General features: G+C 43.2%; 1 protein-coding gene across 1 annotated transcript in view; it reads right to left on the bottom strand.

Moving 5' to 3' along the window:
* Positions 1 to 16,189, bottom strand: part of LOC143929798 (ovostatin-like) — a 214,208-nt gene that overhangs the window by 91,356 nt on the left and 106,663 nt on the right. The window contains exons 11-14 of the mRNA XM_077453774.1: positions 12,564 to 12,676; positions 10,424 to 10,582; positions 9,769 to 10,020; positions 3,213 to 3,270 (exon numbers count right to left, since the gene is read on the bottom strand). Coding sequence (XP_077309900.1) covers positions 3,213 to 3,270; positions 9,769 to 10,020; positions 10,424 to 10,582; positions 12,564 to 12,676 — 582 coding nt within the window. The remainder of the gene's footprint in view (positions 1 to 3,212; positions 3,271 to 9,768; positions 10,021 to 10,423; positions 10,583 to 12,563; positions 12,677 to 16,189) is intronic.

Here is a 16,189-nt window from a genome sequence, read left to right as displayed (position 1 = left end):
AACCAAACCATTCCGCCTGTTACTAGTTAGCCAAAAATGCATTCAATTTTATTGCATAATGTCCCTCATTGTTATTATCTTGCTAAATAACATACAGACTTCAGATAATAATATCATAACTTTTTTTCTGAAAATAAATAAATTAAATAAATAAAAAGAACACAAAAACAGTGAGGACAAATGGACAGAGAATGTATTTTTAAACCAATTTTGTTGTCTTTTATTTTGCGTTTTCGAGCTCGGTGTGTTATTATGTTATCAACAATGTCATATGAATAGCATGTCAATGGGAACATGTTGCTAATTTTCCCACAAAAAATACAGTTTGTCAAAATCACGCCATTCATCCTTAGTGATAACTTGTGAAATCCCAGAAAAAATTCTGCAGCATAATCAATCCATAGCTGGCAGTAAACAAAATAGCCAGATGGCTGCTGCTTACATCTGCTGTTAAGAAGACCTGTCAGAGGACTGGTATATTGTCACTACAGGGCTCCCTGTAGCCCTCTCGGGGAGCCTTATGTCCTGATTGGACACAAGTGTTCCTGATATTTTGATGACCATCTGGGGCCATACAGTTGTGCTCAAAAGTTTGCATACCCTGGCAGAAATTGTGAAATTTTGGCATTAATATTGAAAATGTGACTGATCATGCCAAAAAACTGTCTTTTATTTAAGGATAGCAATCACATGAAGCCATTTATTATCACATCGTTTTTTGGATCCTTTTTAAATCATAATAACAGAAATCACAGAAATGGCCCCGATAAAAAGTTTACATACCCTGGAATGTTTGGCCTTGGTACAGAGTAGGGTTACCACCTGTCCGGGATTCACCTGGACACTTCGGGTTTGGAATCATGCGTCTGGGTTTCAGACTGTCTGAAACCCAGACACATTAATCAGACCAGACTATGGCTTCCCAACAGGGTTGCTGGCTGTAGGGGTATAAACCGAGACAATCTGTTACACTCTCTTTCACACTGACCAAAGCTAGCACAAACAATCCCCCCCCCCCCCCCCCACACACACACACACACACAGGAGAGAGGGCTCGATCTGCTCCTCTTCCTCCTGCCCCTACCCCTCTGTGCCTGCCCACACTCCTTAGAAAAGGGAAGTGCGGGCTGGAAATTTGAAGTCCAGCAGCCTCAGATACATCTGGATGAGAGCCAAGAACTGAGTGAGCTCACCATTCTTCCTTGTCTGTGACTGAAGTCTCCCCTCTTCTGCCTCTGAGTGAGTACACTAAAGTAAATCAGGGTTCTCAGAGCACCCCTTACATCAGAGGTTTTCTTTACACCAGAGGCCAGAGTGTTCCCCCTTACATCAGAGTCCTCTCTGTACATCAGAGTTCTCAGTGCTCCCCCTTAAATCAGGGTTCCCAGAGCATTCCTAATGTCATAGTTCCCCTTACAGTGTAAGGGAACTCTGCAAGTTCAGATGTAAAAGGTGAACTTTGTGGATTCAAATGTAAAAGGGGAACTCTTGTGATTACCTTCATATAATTAGAAATGTTATTTAATTACAAAATAGATGTATAGTTAACACTATAAAAAATAATTACTTTGCATGGCTAAAATGATCGGGTCTGACTTAAAGAAAAGGTGGCAACCCTAGTACAGAGAGAGCTAACAAACTCATTGACTATTTATACGCAGACACTAATTGTGATTTAAAAAGCCACAAATGTGGGAAATGAACCTTTAATTGCCATTTTAACCTGTGTATGCCACCTTCTCTGTCTGTACCAAGGCCAAATATTCCAGGGCATGTCAACTTTTTATCAGGGCCATTTGGGTGATTTCTGTTATTATGATTTAAAAAGGATCCAGAAAACTATATGATAATAAATGGCTTCATGTTATTGCAATCCTTAAAGTGGTTGTAAACCCATTACAACCACTTTAACCTAAAGGTAAGCCTAGATTAAGGTTTAGGAGATATTTGCGGCACCGATGTCTACGGCACATGCGCCGTAGCACATCGGGCGCAGGCACACTGAGCGTGGCGTTTCTAAAGGCGATCATGCCGTTAGTGGCGGCACCAGTGCGCATGCGCGAGAGTGACGTCATTGCAGCTCCGGCTAGTCACAGTGTTGAAGTCACTCTGGAATAGATGGTGGCAGCAGAGGAGGCGAACGAGGGCCAATCCCGGGGCTTCAATATCATGTAAGTAATTCATAATGAGCTAGTATGCTATGCATACTAGCTCATTATGCCTTTGCCTTGCAGGGTGTATTTTTTTTTTTTTAATAGGCTTTACTTCCTCTTTAAATAAAAGACAGTTTTTTAGCATGATCAGTCATATTTTCAATATTAATGCCAAAATGTCACAATTTTTGCCAGGGTATGCAACATTTTGAGCATGACTGTATACTCCCTATTGAGGCCACTGTGGGCACCCACAGTGTGGGGGTAGGTAGGGAGAGGAACCTGTCTTGTCAATGATAGGGAAGTTAGGTTTAGCACAAGGAAAGGCTCTTGCTGCGTAGGGAAAGTTCGGGACCTTTCTGGATCCCACTTTATTGTTCCTGGACGGCCACGAGAAATCCCACTTAAAGGGTAACTTCACCTAAAAAGGGAAGTTCTTCTCTTCCTCCTCCTCTGGAACATTTGGATTATATTTTTTTGGGGGATGGTGGTAAGCAGTTACCTGGTTTTGACATGTACCCATTCCCACTTCTGGTGGGATCGCTATGGCGGATCCACCAAAAGTCGCCCCCCCCCCCCCCACTTCCCGCAGATTTCTCGAACCATTCACAAAGATCAGTGCATCGGTAAGCCGGCTGTGAAGCCATAAGGAATGACAGTCCACAGTTAACATGCTGGCATTATTGACCCAAAGACCGGTGAAAAAACAGCTCAGGTAAGGGCAGTGCTGGATCCTTGGACAGGTGAATGTCTGCTTATTAAAAGTCAGCAGCTACAGTATTTGTAGCTGCTGACGTTTAATTTTGGGAACCCTGGCCGAAGATCCTATTTAGGGATGCAAGCCTCTGGCAGCAAGTCCATGTAAGCACTGCATGATTGTTGTTTTCTTTATTGTTGAATATATTTCATGTTCATGCCTTGACTTTGAAATCCAGTCGAACATTTATTGTAAATAAAAAATTTCTACTAACAATTTTTTGTAAAATCTGTCATCTGATCCCTCTGAACCATAGCCACACACAACTCTTATCCACACATATCTAGAAATTAAATACTTACTTTCTGATAGGTCAATAGGAATTTCACCATTTGCCGCAATTTTGTTTCTTGCCACAAACTGTAAAAAATTCAAAGCAAAATAGATGAAAAAGCAAAAAAAAAACTTGAAAGTTTATGTATATCCAAAACATATTTTTTTTGTTTTTAGAGCAGGAAAAGGTAGAACTTCTGTCTGTTTTTTATTGCTCTCTGTCTCCCCTCTGGAGAGATTTGTTTAATCTATTCTTCCTGGTGACCATTATCTCTGAGACCGAAATTTTACAATGGTCGAAAGTACAAAAGATGAGCGAAAATCTCCCAATGAGGACCCCTGTTCTAGTGTCAACTGTCTAAAAGGACAATTCTCTTTATAGATATGTCTTACTTCTTCCTGTTTTGACTGCAGGACAGCATATAAAGGTAAGTCTCCCCCAAGAAACACAGACAGGAAAGAAAATCAACTGACTGGAATTTTACTTTTTTCTACATTATCTAACCTCCCCTTCCAAAAAAAATAAATATATATACATATAATATATATATATATATATATATATATATATATATAAATAAATGTCCTGTACTACACTACTGCTGTAGCCAGGTGCCTAGATGACAGAGACAGTAACTACAGACATTGTACTACAGGTGCCTTTTTTTGCCAAACCGGATTCTAATTCTGGCTTCGGAACTAGTCAGCCTCCACTCACCAGGGGGGGCCAGTGGGACTTGAGAAACGGAAAGTGGTTGTAAACCCTTACACCACACTTTGACCTACAGGTAAGCCTAGATTAAGGCTTACCTGTAGGTCCAAGAAATATTTTCTAAACCTATACGGTTTAGGAGATATTTGCCCGAAGACAGGCACCGCTGTCTACGGCGCATGCGCCGTAGACAGCGGCGCTGGTGCACTGAGCGCGGCATTTCCAACGACGGAGCTCCTGCGCATGTGCACGCTTCGCCGATTGACAGCGGCGGAGCTTGCGAGACCCCACCGAGAAGATGGATGCGCCGGACTACAGGGGACAGCGGTGACTTCGCTGGCTCCTGTGTCAGGTAAGTGACACATAATGGACTACTATGCGATGCATAGTAGTCCAGTATGCTTTGCCTTTGCAGGGAATGAAAGAGGAAGTAAACTCATCAGGGTTTACATCCTCTTGAAAGGACTATGATGCAGCCAGGCTGGGTAATGGGAGCTGTAGTTTGTGGAGAGTACTGTGCTGTGAAAGTGAATGAGGCTGCAAATTCCAATGCCCACAAAATCACAAATCACAAAATTTGGGTTTGTGATATGTAGAACGCTCTCTTGCTGTGCAGGGACTGAAGCTGTGTACACCTTTGTGCCTGGGTGTTCCTACACTAGAGACTGAACCTTTGAAGGCCAGAGTTCTGGGGGATGGAACCACTGAGGATCAGGTCCCTGAGGAGCAGAGACAGATGAGAATCCAAGATAGGGTTCACTGAGTGCCAGGACTGGTGAACTTCTGTGGCTGTGCTGACTTTACCACTGTTTAGCAAATTAGGACAGGAGGAGAGTACCTATTTGCCTTGTAGCCCCAAAAAACAAACCACTGCATGCAGACTGAAGGGGACATAACCAGGTGCACCACCATAAAGACTGGTCCCCACTGTTAACTGGCTGATGTTTGCAGGTCAGGCTCCAGATACTAATACTCTCATCTACAGTGCCTTGAAAAAGTATTCATACCCCTTGAAATGTTCCACATGTTGTCATGTTGCCACCAAAAATTTTAATGTATTTTATTGGGATTTTATGTGACAAAGTGGCACATAATTGTGAAGTGGAAGGAAAATAATAAATGGTTTTCAAAATGTTTTACAAATAAATATCTAAAAAGTGTGGTGTGCATTTGTATTCAGCCCCCTTTACTCGGATACCCCTAACTAAAATCTAGCAGAATCAATTGCCTCCAGAAGTTACCTAATTAGTAAATAGAGTCCACCTGTGTGTAATTTAATCTCAATATAAATACAGCTGTTCTGTGAAGCCCTCAGAGGATTGTTAGACAACCTTAGTGAACAAACAGCATCATGGAGGCCAAGGAACACATCAGACAAGTCAGGAATAAAGTTGTGGAGAAGTTTAAAGCAGGGTCAGGTATTAAAAAAATCCCAAGCTTTGAGCATTTCACAGAGCACTGTTCAATCCATTATCCGAAAATGGAAATAATATGGCACAACTGCAAACCTACCAAGACATGGCCATCCACCTAAGCTGACAGGCCGGGCAAGGAGAGCATTAATCAGAAAAGCAGCCAACAGGCCCATGGTAACTTTGAAGGAGCTGCAGAGATCCACAGCTCAGGTTCGAGAATCTGTCCACAGGACAAATATTAGTCGTGCACTCCACAAATCTGGCCTTTATGGAAGAGTGACAGGAAGAAAGCCATTGTTGAAAGGAAGCCATGTGGGGAAACAGCAAACATGTGGAAGAAGGTGCTCTGGTCAGATGAGACCAAAATGTAACTTTTTGGCCTAAAAGTAAAATGCTATGTGTGGCGATAAACAAACACTAAAAATATACAAATTACTCAAGCGCTGATGCGCAAAAAATTCCCCAGAATTAAAAATTAATAACCAGATTACTTGCTAATAAAAGCTGCACCAAAACAACAGTGATTCCTCACTTGTGTAATAAATGATTAAAATATCAAATATATTAGTGCGCTAAAATCAATCCTCAATGCTCAAATCAAATCACATGATGATGTATGAATACCAAATACATATATAAGTATTCACAAATAATTAATAAATCCCTGTGCGTGTAAAAATAAATGTAAATAAATAAAAAGTGGTATGTATAAACCAAATTAATCCGTGAAAATACCTTGGTGTAATAAATACAACTTGGGATTCAGATCCCTGAGTAGATACCTTCTAAATCAGTGAATATATAAAGTGCCCTACGTGCATATGCTGCTATTGCCCAATAGCTAATTGCATCCGATGTGTAAACAAAAACAAATTAATCAAACAAATCAATCATCAGCTAATCACAAGCATCTGCTGCATCTGCGTTCAAGTTCAGTTTGTTTCTGTGCGCTAATCTCTTTAGAGCTTCACATCATAATGCGCTGAGCTCTTTGAAACTTCATATATAGTCTATAATGTGTCTTATCACCCTCAGTCCTTTCAATTGTGTCACACACTCATCCTGCAGCTTGTATAGCGTTATTCCTTCCTCCTTACTTTAGTGTTCACTCCACCATGAGCGGACATGTAGAAAAAAAGAGAGAGAGAACCAGGGATAGCGTGTTACTGTAACACAGGGTGATACTACACTACATGTGCCAATCCTACTCACGAAACCAGTTGGAACATAAGCCTCAGATAGAGCGTCAGATTGTACTCCTCCTCACAGCCTCTCTGTACACCGAGGGCTTGACGACACTTGGCTCCTCCTCCCTAAAGAGATTAGCGCACAGAAACAAACTGAACTTGAACGCAGATGCAGCAAATGCTTGTGATTAGCTGATGATTGATTTGCTTGATTCATTTGTCTTTGTTTACACATCGGATGCAATTAGCTATTGGGCAATAGCAGCTTATGCACGTAGGGCACTTTATATATTCACTTATTTAGAAGGTATCTACCCAGGGATATGAATCCCAAGTTGTATTTGTACTCCTAGCTACTAGGATCACAATTATGAGAGAGTAGAGCAAAAAAATGGCACCAAGCTTCTCATATACCTTAAAGTGGAGTTCCACCAAAAAATTGAACTTCCGCTTTAAGCACTCCTCGCCACATTTGTCATGTACGTTTTTTGGGGGGGAGTGGGGGCTTCAATAGGAGGGGGACTTCCTGTCCCACTTCCTCCTTCTGCCCAGGGACCGCCTAGGTGACTCCTCCTTTCGCCTTAGACGGCCCCTCCCTCTAGGCGATCTCCTGGGACACGCGACAGGTCCCAGGAGATCGCCTGTCCACTCCGGGAGTACAGCCCGACTCACGAATGCGTCATGCGTGCCCAGCCGTGAAGCCGGCAAGCTGTCATGGCCGGGTGCCCAGAGTGGCAATGGAGGCGACCGGCAGAGAGGAGAAGGAGAGGAGCGACACCCCGTTCGGCCGCATTGTTGGACCGTTGAACAGGTAAGTGTCTGTTTATTAAAAGTCAGCAACTACACTTTTTGTAGCTGCTGACTTTTAATAAACATAAAAAGCCTGAAACTCCCCTTTAATGTCAGCTCATACGACTTGCTTATTTTTCTTCTGTATATGCTGCAACTAAATGTTCTAACTGTAAGTTACAGCCCTCTTTTTTCTTTTCTTTTTTTTTGTATTGATTGTTCTTTACTTGTAACCATTTGACCTGGTTCATTTCTGTATGGTTTCATTCAAAATTCTAATAAATTGATTGAATAAAAAAAGTGTGAAGAGGGGCAGACTCAACAAACCCTTGGTCTTTTTCTGCCATCACTCTTCTATGCAGTGCCCATCCTGACCTCCCTGGGGCCCTAAGCAAATTTCTGCTAAGGGGCCCTCTACCTGACCCGTAAACCATTTGCCATTGCCACACAGTCACACCTGACACTGTGCTGTGATTCTGGTGTAAAGAGGGTCTCGGCTCACCAAAGCCTGCCCCCCCACCAATAACATACACCCCACATATAATACTGCTCCCCACTGATAATATACACCCCACATCAGGCATTGTCAGCGGAGTCCTCCCTTACACCAGACATCCCCCAATGGAGCCCCCCCTTTGCTTACATCAGGCATTCCCAGCAGTGGAGACTCTCTCTGCCACCATTACTAAACAGAATAGAACAAAATAGCCGGGTGGCTGCCAATTGCAATTACTAAACAGTAATTGTTTGTTTTGGTCTTCAGGAAAATGGCAGCTGGTGGAGACATTGTCTCCGTCGGCCACAGACCTCTAGTGGCGGCAGAAAAAAAATTGTTAAAATAAGAATTTCCTGAATGAGAGAGCAGAGCCAATCCGCCCTTGGGGGAGGGAGTGATCCAACTTGTGTAGGGAGCGTATAGGGTGGATCGGCTCTGCTTCTATGTTTCTATATATTCATCAAGGCTTTTTTATATTTGCATAACTCCTCCATGAGCCAGCACACAATTTTGCAACTGCAGGGTCTTGCTGGACCCCCAGAGGAGTTTGTTGAGGTTTTGAAAGTATAGGAAGGCCACACCAGCCTGATTTATATTTTATAACTACTAACTTGTTTCAGGAGCTCAATACTCCCCCCTTCCTCGGGGCTGAAAACCAGATGATGTAGGCACTTTGCCTTTTCAATCCAAGTGCCTACATCATCCAGTTTATAGCCCTGATAAAGGGGGTGTGCTAAGCCCCTGAAAAGAGTTGTTTGTTATAAAATAAAAATCTTTTAAAAAGTCTGTACAAGCTAGTGTGGCACTGCCATCCTGTTAACACTTCAACAAACCCATTAAAACTGTAAAAATGGCTTGGAAGAGCTATGAAACATCTTCAACATTACAGAACAAGTCTAGATGAATGCGAATAACCACCACTAGATATAGAAACATAGAAAATTGACTGCAGAAAAAGACTGAGTAGACCATAAAATCTGCCCATTTTTTTTTTTTTTATGTTTACCCCAAGCATGTTTGAAGCTGTTTACTGTTCACTGTCTCACTACCTCTGTTGGTAGGTAGTTTATTCCAATCATCAATCACCCTTTCAGTAAAATAATACTTTCTAAGATTAGTTTTGAACTTTCATTCAGTTCGTTCGAGGTCATGTCCCCATGCAGCATTTTCATACTGAAAAGACTGCCTTCCTGAACCTTATTCACCCCCTTGATGTATTTAAAGGTTTCAATCATGTCTCTCCTTTCCCTTCTTTCCTCCAGACTGTACATATTAACTTCCTGAAGTTGCTCTCAATATGTTTTATATCTCACACCTTTCACAATTTTTGTTACCTGCCTCTGAACTCATTTTATTTTATCAATTTTGTTTGTAAGTGAGGTCTCCAGAACTGGACATAGTATTCTAAATTAAATCTCACAAAAAATCCTTATAGGAGAATCAGCACCTCCTTCCTCCTGCTGGTGATCCCTCTAGAGATGCATCCTAGAATTCTACTATTCATTTTTCCCACTGCCTTTTCACACTGTTTACAGCATGTACAGCATCGCATGACCGCGCAATTACCAGTTAAAGTGACACAGTGCCAAATTGTAAAAATTGCTCTGGTCAGGAAGGAGGTAAAATCTTCCGGGGCAGAAATGGTTAAACTCACTGGTCTTTAATTGCCAGATTCTACCTTGCTGCCCCTCTTGTGGATAGGTACAATATTAGCTGTCAATCACGGGGAACTTCTCTTGTTAGAAGAGATTGATTAAAAAGATCTGTTAATGGTCCAACAACTATATCTCAAAGTTCTTTATTGTTGTTCTCATTGCTTTATTAAGCTTTAACCAAGCCAGTTCCTCTTCTTTAGCCATGACCTGGATAAATGAGAACCTTCACAGACATGGTGTGAAGAAAATTCACATACTGGTTTGATTGTCTACATTAAGCTGATATACATGATTGTTTTCAAGTGACTTAAAACTTGCGCTTAAAACTCACAATGTACTTGATGCTGGTGGTAGTTGCACCTTTCCCAACTCCCTCTTCTGTGAATAAGTAATCCACTTGCATGCTGTAACAATGATCGCAGGACAACTGGTCCTGTAGAGGTCTTATACGCATATGGCTCTGTGACTTTGAGAAAGAACGATAGAGCGTTATCTCATCATAGGGGTAACTTCTAGCAGAATTGATGTAGTAACTGCTATATTCATCCCGTCCATAGCAGAGGCCATTATCCTCATAAACGGCCTGTGGAAGTAAAAAAAAGACATCAAATTATTTTGTGCTTTGCAGTGTGTGGTGTCAGATCCCCATCCCCTGCCTGCTACAGCTCAATGTGTAAAATGTGTGCAGTAGAAGGCTGTAGAGAACACAGGGCTACAGATAAACAAGTACAACACATGTAGGAGGATTTGTTTAATCTCTGTGTATCACCTGAGGCTAGTCACTTCACTGGGTGTATATAAGGGTTACAATTACTTTAAAGCCTTTATTTATGCTTTCCACTCTGAAGGGGGCTTCGATAAAGCTGGAGATCAGCATGATACTTTCTAATGTTCTAACAGACTAATGTTTGCAATCAAAATGTTTAAAAAATTGCCAGTGTATATTTGTATTTATCCCTATCCCTTTATGTGTATGCTGTACGTACAGAAAGGGTGATGTTGGCCTTGTGGTATGATGATGTGTCTATCACCGTCTCGGCTCTTCCATTAGCATCAGTTGTTAGACATTTGACATCTGCTCCATCAATCCGCACTTTAATTGCTCTAGATGCCAATGGCTTGCCTTTCTCATCTGTTAATGTTGCCTAAAATACAAAAATATGCACAATTAAAGATTAGCTTCCGTTAAACAAAAACAGCAATTAAACCTAAAGCAAGCCATACATGGATGGAAGTTTGGCTGGTTCAGCAAGGATCAACTGAGATTTGATCCATGTACGGGCAGGTTGAATGTACCCAAGCTGAACCATCGATTGACTTGGATACAACCAGATTTTTTTTTACATTCGATTACTCCTGGCACCCATAGCTGCTAGCAGTAATCGTTGCATTCTGCCAGCTGGGAAAGCTCCCCACAACCCCCGCTAGCAGAACACAAAAGCGCTGTGGGAAGCATTGCCTGGTTTAGGAGATATTCACTGTATCAGCATGTGCTGACGTCATCGCACATGCATACTGAATCAATGGCTTTTTTGTGCCATAGCCTCAGCTGATATGCGATACCCAGAAGTAACACTGGGAGACATGTCACCGGACAGAGCAGTGAGCCGGGACCGCTGCAGGGGCTAGGTTTTTATTTTTTGTGGGTTTACAACCACTTTAAAGCTCTATTAAATTTTTTGCTAGAAAATTACTTATAACCCCCAAACATATATATACTGTATAGATAGATATATATTTATATATATATATATATATATATATATATATATATATATATATATATATATATATATATATATATAGTAGAGAGTCTAGAGAATAAAATGGTAATTGTTGCGTTATTTTATGTCACATTGTATTTGTGCAGATGTCTTTCAAAAGCAATGTTTTTGGAAAACATACACTTTAATGAAATTATAGAAAAAAAAAAGCACAATATTTACCCCATATTTTTTGGTACAATGTGAAAGATAATGGTACGCCAAGTAAATAGATACCAAACATGTCATGCTTTAAAATTGCGCACACTCGTGGAATGGCGGCAAACTACAGTACTTAAAAATATCCATAGGTGACACTATACAAAATTTTTTACAGGTTACATGTTTAGAGCTTTAGAGGAGGTCTAGTGCTAGAATTATTGCTCTCACTCTAATGTTCGCGGTGATATCTCACATGTGTAGTTTGAACACCATTTACATATACTTGCACGACTTATGCATTCGCTTCTGCACATGAACACGGAGGGATGGGACACGTTAAAAAAATGTTTTCTTATTTATTTTACCTTTTATTTTTTTATTTTTACACTGTCCCTTTCATTTTATTTATTTTTTGATCACTTTTATTCCCATAACAAGGAATGTAAACACTCCGTGTAATCGAAATAAGGATGACAAGTCCTCTTTATTGACCTTGAAAAGCAAAAGAAACAAAATGATTTTTATCTTTCACTTTAAAGAAAAAAAAATTATTGACTTTGGCCCAAGGATCGGTAGTGATGTCAAACATCGCTCCAGTCTTCCAAGGGCATACAGACAAGTGGGGGGCCATCTTGGGCTCACTTTTTTCTGTGCCCAGAAAACTGGATTGCTCCCGGGCTTTACCGATTCGCCGCTTCTAAAAGTGATCCTATGGCAAATGTGCCCACGTGACCACTTTTATCTGAAAGAGAATTGGTCATAGTGAAAAATAAATAAAAATACAGGGGTTATGGCAGCTGGCTGCTGCCATAGCCCTGGTATTTAACATTAAAGTAATAACATATTTTTACTATGGGCCGGTCAGCAAGTGGTTAACATATTTGTTGCATTGGGGAGATTTCCCTTCACTTCATTTCCTGTAGGCACAACTTATAGGTCTTAGATGGCAGTCACCAGAACAAGTGTCCCTAATATGAAATTTGCCTTCCATTCCTCTTCTGCTGAAAACTCAACCTTTTGGATTCTCCCTTTTTTGTTCCGGTGGCAATGGACAAGTAGGGTGAATTTACCCTAAAGTGACACCTGTAGGAGAGGCTCCAACAGCCAACAAACTCATAATTAAAAAAAATATAGCAGCGGCAATTGTGTAGTGTATTCAGTGCACACATGCTCATATTGACCTAGATAGTACTATACTTACAGCAAATGGTAGGTGGACTTTATTGTAGTATGAGCCTATGCTTGCATGATCCAGCTTAAGGATAGCGAGCCTGTTGGTGATTGACATGTAGCAGGAACTCGGAACCAGAACACCTGTGAAAAAAGAGACCATGTTTGTGAACGACCTCTCAGGGCTGACTGTGTGTGCTATTATTCACTTATACAATGTAAATATATATAGGGCGCTCAGAGCTTCAGGATTAAACAGACAATGTCTATATAAAAACAAGAGTCCAATGATGATGATGATAATGATAATAATGATGTTTCTGCAAACACTTAGAGCTGCAACTTACAGATAGAAGCAGTCTCTATAAAACACAAGCAAAAAGAAAAGGCGTCTCCAAGTGTAGAAGTTAAAACCGTTTAATATCACCAGCGGGATTAAAAACACTTACAAAATCAGGAGATACAAAAGGCACATTATGGGAAATGTGCAGGTTGTTCTGCATCAGAAGGGTTCACAGTAGGAAAACCTCCCAGGGCTGTTCGTATGTTGTCTCACAGAACCCAGTCAATTCAACAGCGGAGTATCCAGAGCGCTGGGGACATTGGCGGAAATTATGTAGTCTGAGACCAGGAACAGAGGTCCCGGAAGTGATGTCAGCAATGAGGGACAGCAACCAGCCTGGACCACAAACTGGCTGTGGTCATAAGAAAGGGACGCGTTTCAGAACTCTATCTGGTTCCTTTATCAACCTAAGACTACAGATATAACCATGCATAATTTCCTACATCCGAATTTCTGACTAATGAAAAATTTGTCCGGATTTAAATTTGGAACAAAACAAACCGCACATATCTACAAGCATTGCAGCAGCAGGATGTGAACAGACCCATCCAGCTGTTATTTTGTAGTTCTGGTGGGTGGCCAGGAAGGTGTAAAACCACTTCTCAGCTGCCCGTTTTTACCACCCACTTACCACGTGTCTGAAAGTGACCTACGTATTTCATAAGTAGTTGTAGCTATTATTGCTAGTGTGAGGAGTAGTGATGGACGAACTTCCGACGGGACGTTTCGCGAACGCGAAACGCGAACGGACACAAACGTTCGCGAAAACGACCGTTCGCCGCGGGCTCCATTGACTTCAATGGGAGGCGAATTTCGCAAACCTTTAGGTCGAATTTGCGGCCACGGGGTAATTATTAGGGGGTAGCACGTAGTCCCACCACCTGGACAATAGCATAATACATGTATGAGGTGAATTTGGGATCGATAACTACAAGCATTTTTTTTTTATTTGGGAAATTGTTCTGACAATTCAGGACTATGGAGCTAATGAAGGCAATGGAGGAGAGGGAAGGTCAGGGACCAGGGTAGGCAAACAAGAGGGTGCAGGAGATACAGAGCACTGACAGCAGCACCGTAATACAGAGCACTGACATCAGCACCGTGACATACAGCGCTGACAGCAGCTCCGTGACATACAGCGCTGACAGCAGCTCCGTGACATACAGCGCTGACAGCAGCTCCGTGACATACAGCGCTGACAGCAGCTCCGTGACATACAGCGCTGACAGCAGCTCCGTGACATACAGCGCTGACAGCAGCACCGTGACATACAGCGCTGACAGCAGCTCCGTGACATACAGCGCTGACAGCAGCTCCGTGACATACAGCGCTGACAGCAGCTCCGTGACATACAGCGCTGACAGCAGCTCCGTGACATACAGCGCTGACAGCAGCTCCGTGACATACAGCGCTGACAGCAGCACCGTGACATACAGCGCTGACAGCAGCTCCGTGACATACAGCGCTGACAGCAGCTCCGTGACATACAGCGCTGACAGCAGCTCCGTGACATACAGCGCTGACAGCAGCTCCGTGACATACAGCGCTGACAGCAGCTCCGTGACATACAGCGCTGACAGCAGCTCCGTGACATACAGCGCTGACAGCAGCTCCGTGACATACAGCGCTGACAGCAGCTCCGTGACATACAGCGCTGACAGCAGCTCCGTGACATACAGCGCTGACAGCAGCACCGTAAGCAGCCCCAGGAGGAAGTCAGCACAGCACAGGGATGGTGTGATCCCCTCATAATAAGAACCCCCAGGAGGAAGTCAGCACAGCACAGGGATGGTGGGAGCCCCTCATAATAAGAACACCCAGGAGGAAGTCAGCACAGCACAGGGATGGTGGGAACCCCTCATAATAAGCAGCCCCAGTAGAAATATGACACCGCTCAACCTCTTCAAAGAGGAGGGTAGGGGCATATAGTACGGTGTGCTTTTTTGGGTCAGGGAAGTGAGCCAAATGAATTAAGAAGGTCTGTGTGCTTGATTCCAAAAATTGTTTATAGACATATACATGGTCTACTGATCACATGTGTTGAATTCCTCCGAGATCCATGCCTCATTCATTTTTAGAAATGTGAGGTAGTTAACACTGTGGTGAGCTAGGCGAGTACGCTTATCGGTCACAATCCCCCCTGCTGCGCTGAACGTCCTTTCGGACAGGACACTGGATGAGGGGCAAGCCAACAGTTCGATTGCAAATTGGGCAAGCTCTGGCCAGAGGTCAAGCCTGCCCACCCAGTAGTCTAGGGGTTCATCACTCCTCAGAGCGTCCACATCGGCCGTTAACCCAATGTAGTCGGACACCTGACGGTCTAGGCGTTCCCTGATGCTGGATCCGGATGACACCTGTCGATGGGTCGGCTGAAAGAATGACCTCATATCCGAAGTCACCAACACATCTTCAAACCGGCCTCTTCTTGCAGGCGCTGTTGGATTGGTACCCGCAAATCCTTCTCTGGGAGTGGGAATTGCTCCTCTGCCAGCGCACGCAAAAGCAGAATGCAGCATTTCTCGAAGCAAGGCCTGGAAGTGCTGCATTCTGACAGCCCTCTGCGACGGCGGTAACATTTCCGCCATTTTGTGTTTGTACCGGGGGTCTAAGTACGTTGCCACCCAGTACTGGTCCTTGACCCTCATGCTTTTTATACGGGGGTCCCTATTAAAACACTGGAGCATGAAGGCCCCCATTTGCACTAAAGTGGAAGCGGTGTGGTGGCCTGGCTCCTGCTCATCATCCAGGATAATGTCGTCCTCTTCATTCTCCTCTCCCCATCCTCGCACAACAGGGATCCCAGAAAGGTTTAAAGCATGCTCTTCTTGCTCCTGCTCATCCGCCCCGGCACCATCCTCCTCTGACTCCTCATCAGACTCCTGTTGTTGACTTGTCTCAGATAGAGTAGCCCCCCCTGGGAATTCATCCAGCATTGCGACTTCCTCATCTTCCCGCTCCTGCTCCTCCACAGCCTGATCAATGACACGACGCAATGCACGCTCCAGAAAGAAGGCATAAGGTACCATGTCACTGATGGCGCCATGGCTGCGACTGACCAGTTTGGTGATCTCCTCAAATGGCCGCAGAAGTCTGCATGTGTCGCGCATGAGCAGCCACTGGCGCGGTGAAAAAAAACCCAGCTCCCCAGAACCGTTTCTTTCGCAGAGTTCATACAGGTAGACGTTAACTGCACGTTTCTGCTGGAGCAGCCTATCAAGCATATAGAAGGTTGAGTTCCATCGCGTCGGGCAATCGCAAATAAGACGTCTGACCGGCAGATGGTGTCGCCGCTGAATGTCAGCAAGGCGAGCCAT

Source organism: Lithobates pipiens, unplaced genomic scaffold (genome assembly GCF_037356315.1).
Source record: "Lithobates pipiens isolate NorthernLeopardFrog02 unplaced genomic scaffold, aLitPip1_a1.2 Scaffold_25, whole genome shotgun sequence".
NCBI classification, from domain to species: domain Eukaryota; kingdom Metazoa; phylum Chordata; class Amphibia; order Anura; family Ranidae; genus Lithobates; species Lithobates pipiens.
Note: the sequence above shows the minus strand (reverse complement) of the source record. Positions and strands in the feature narration are given on the sequence as shown.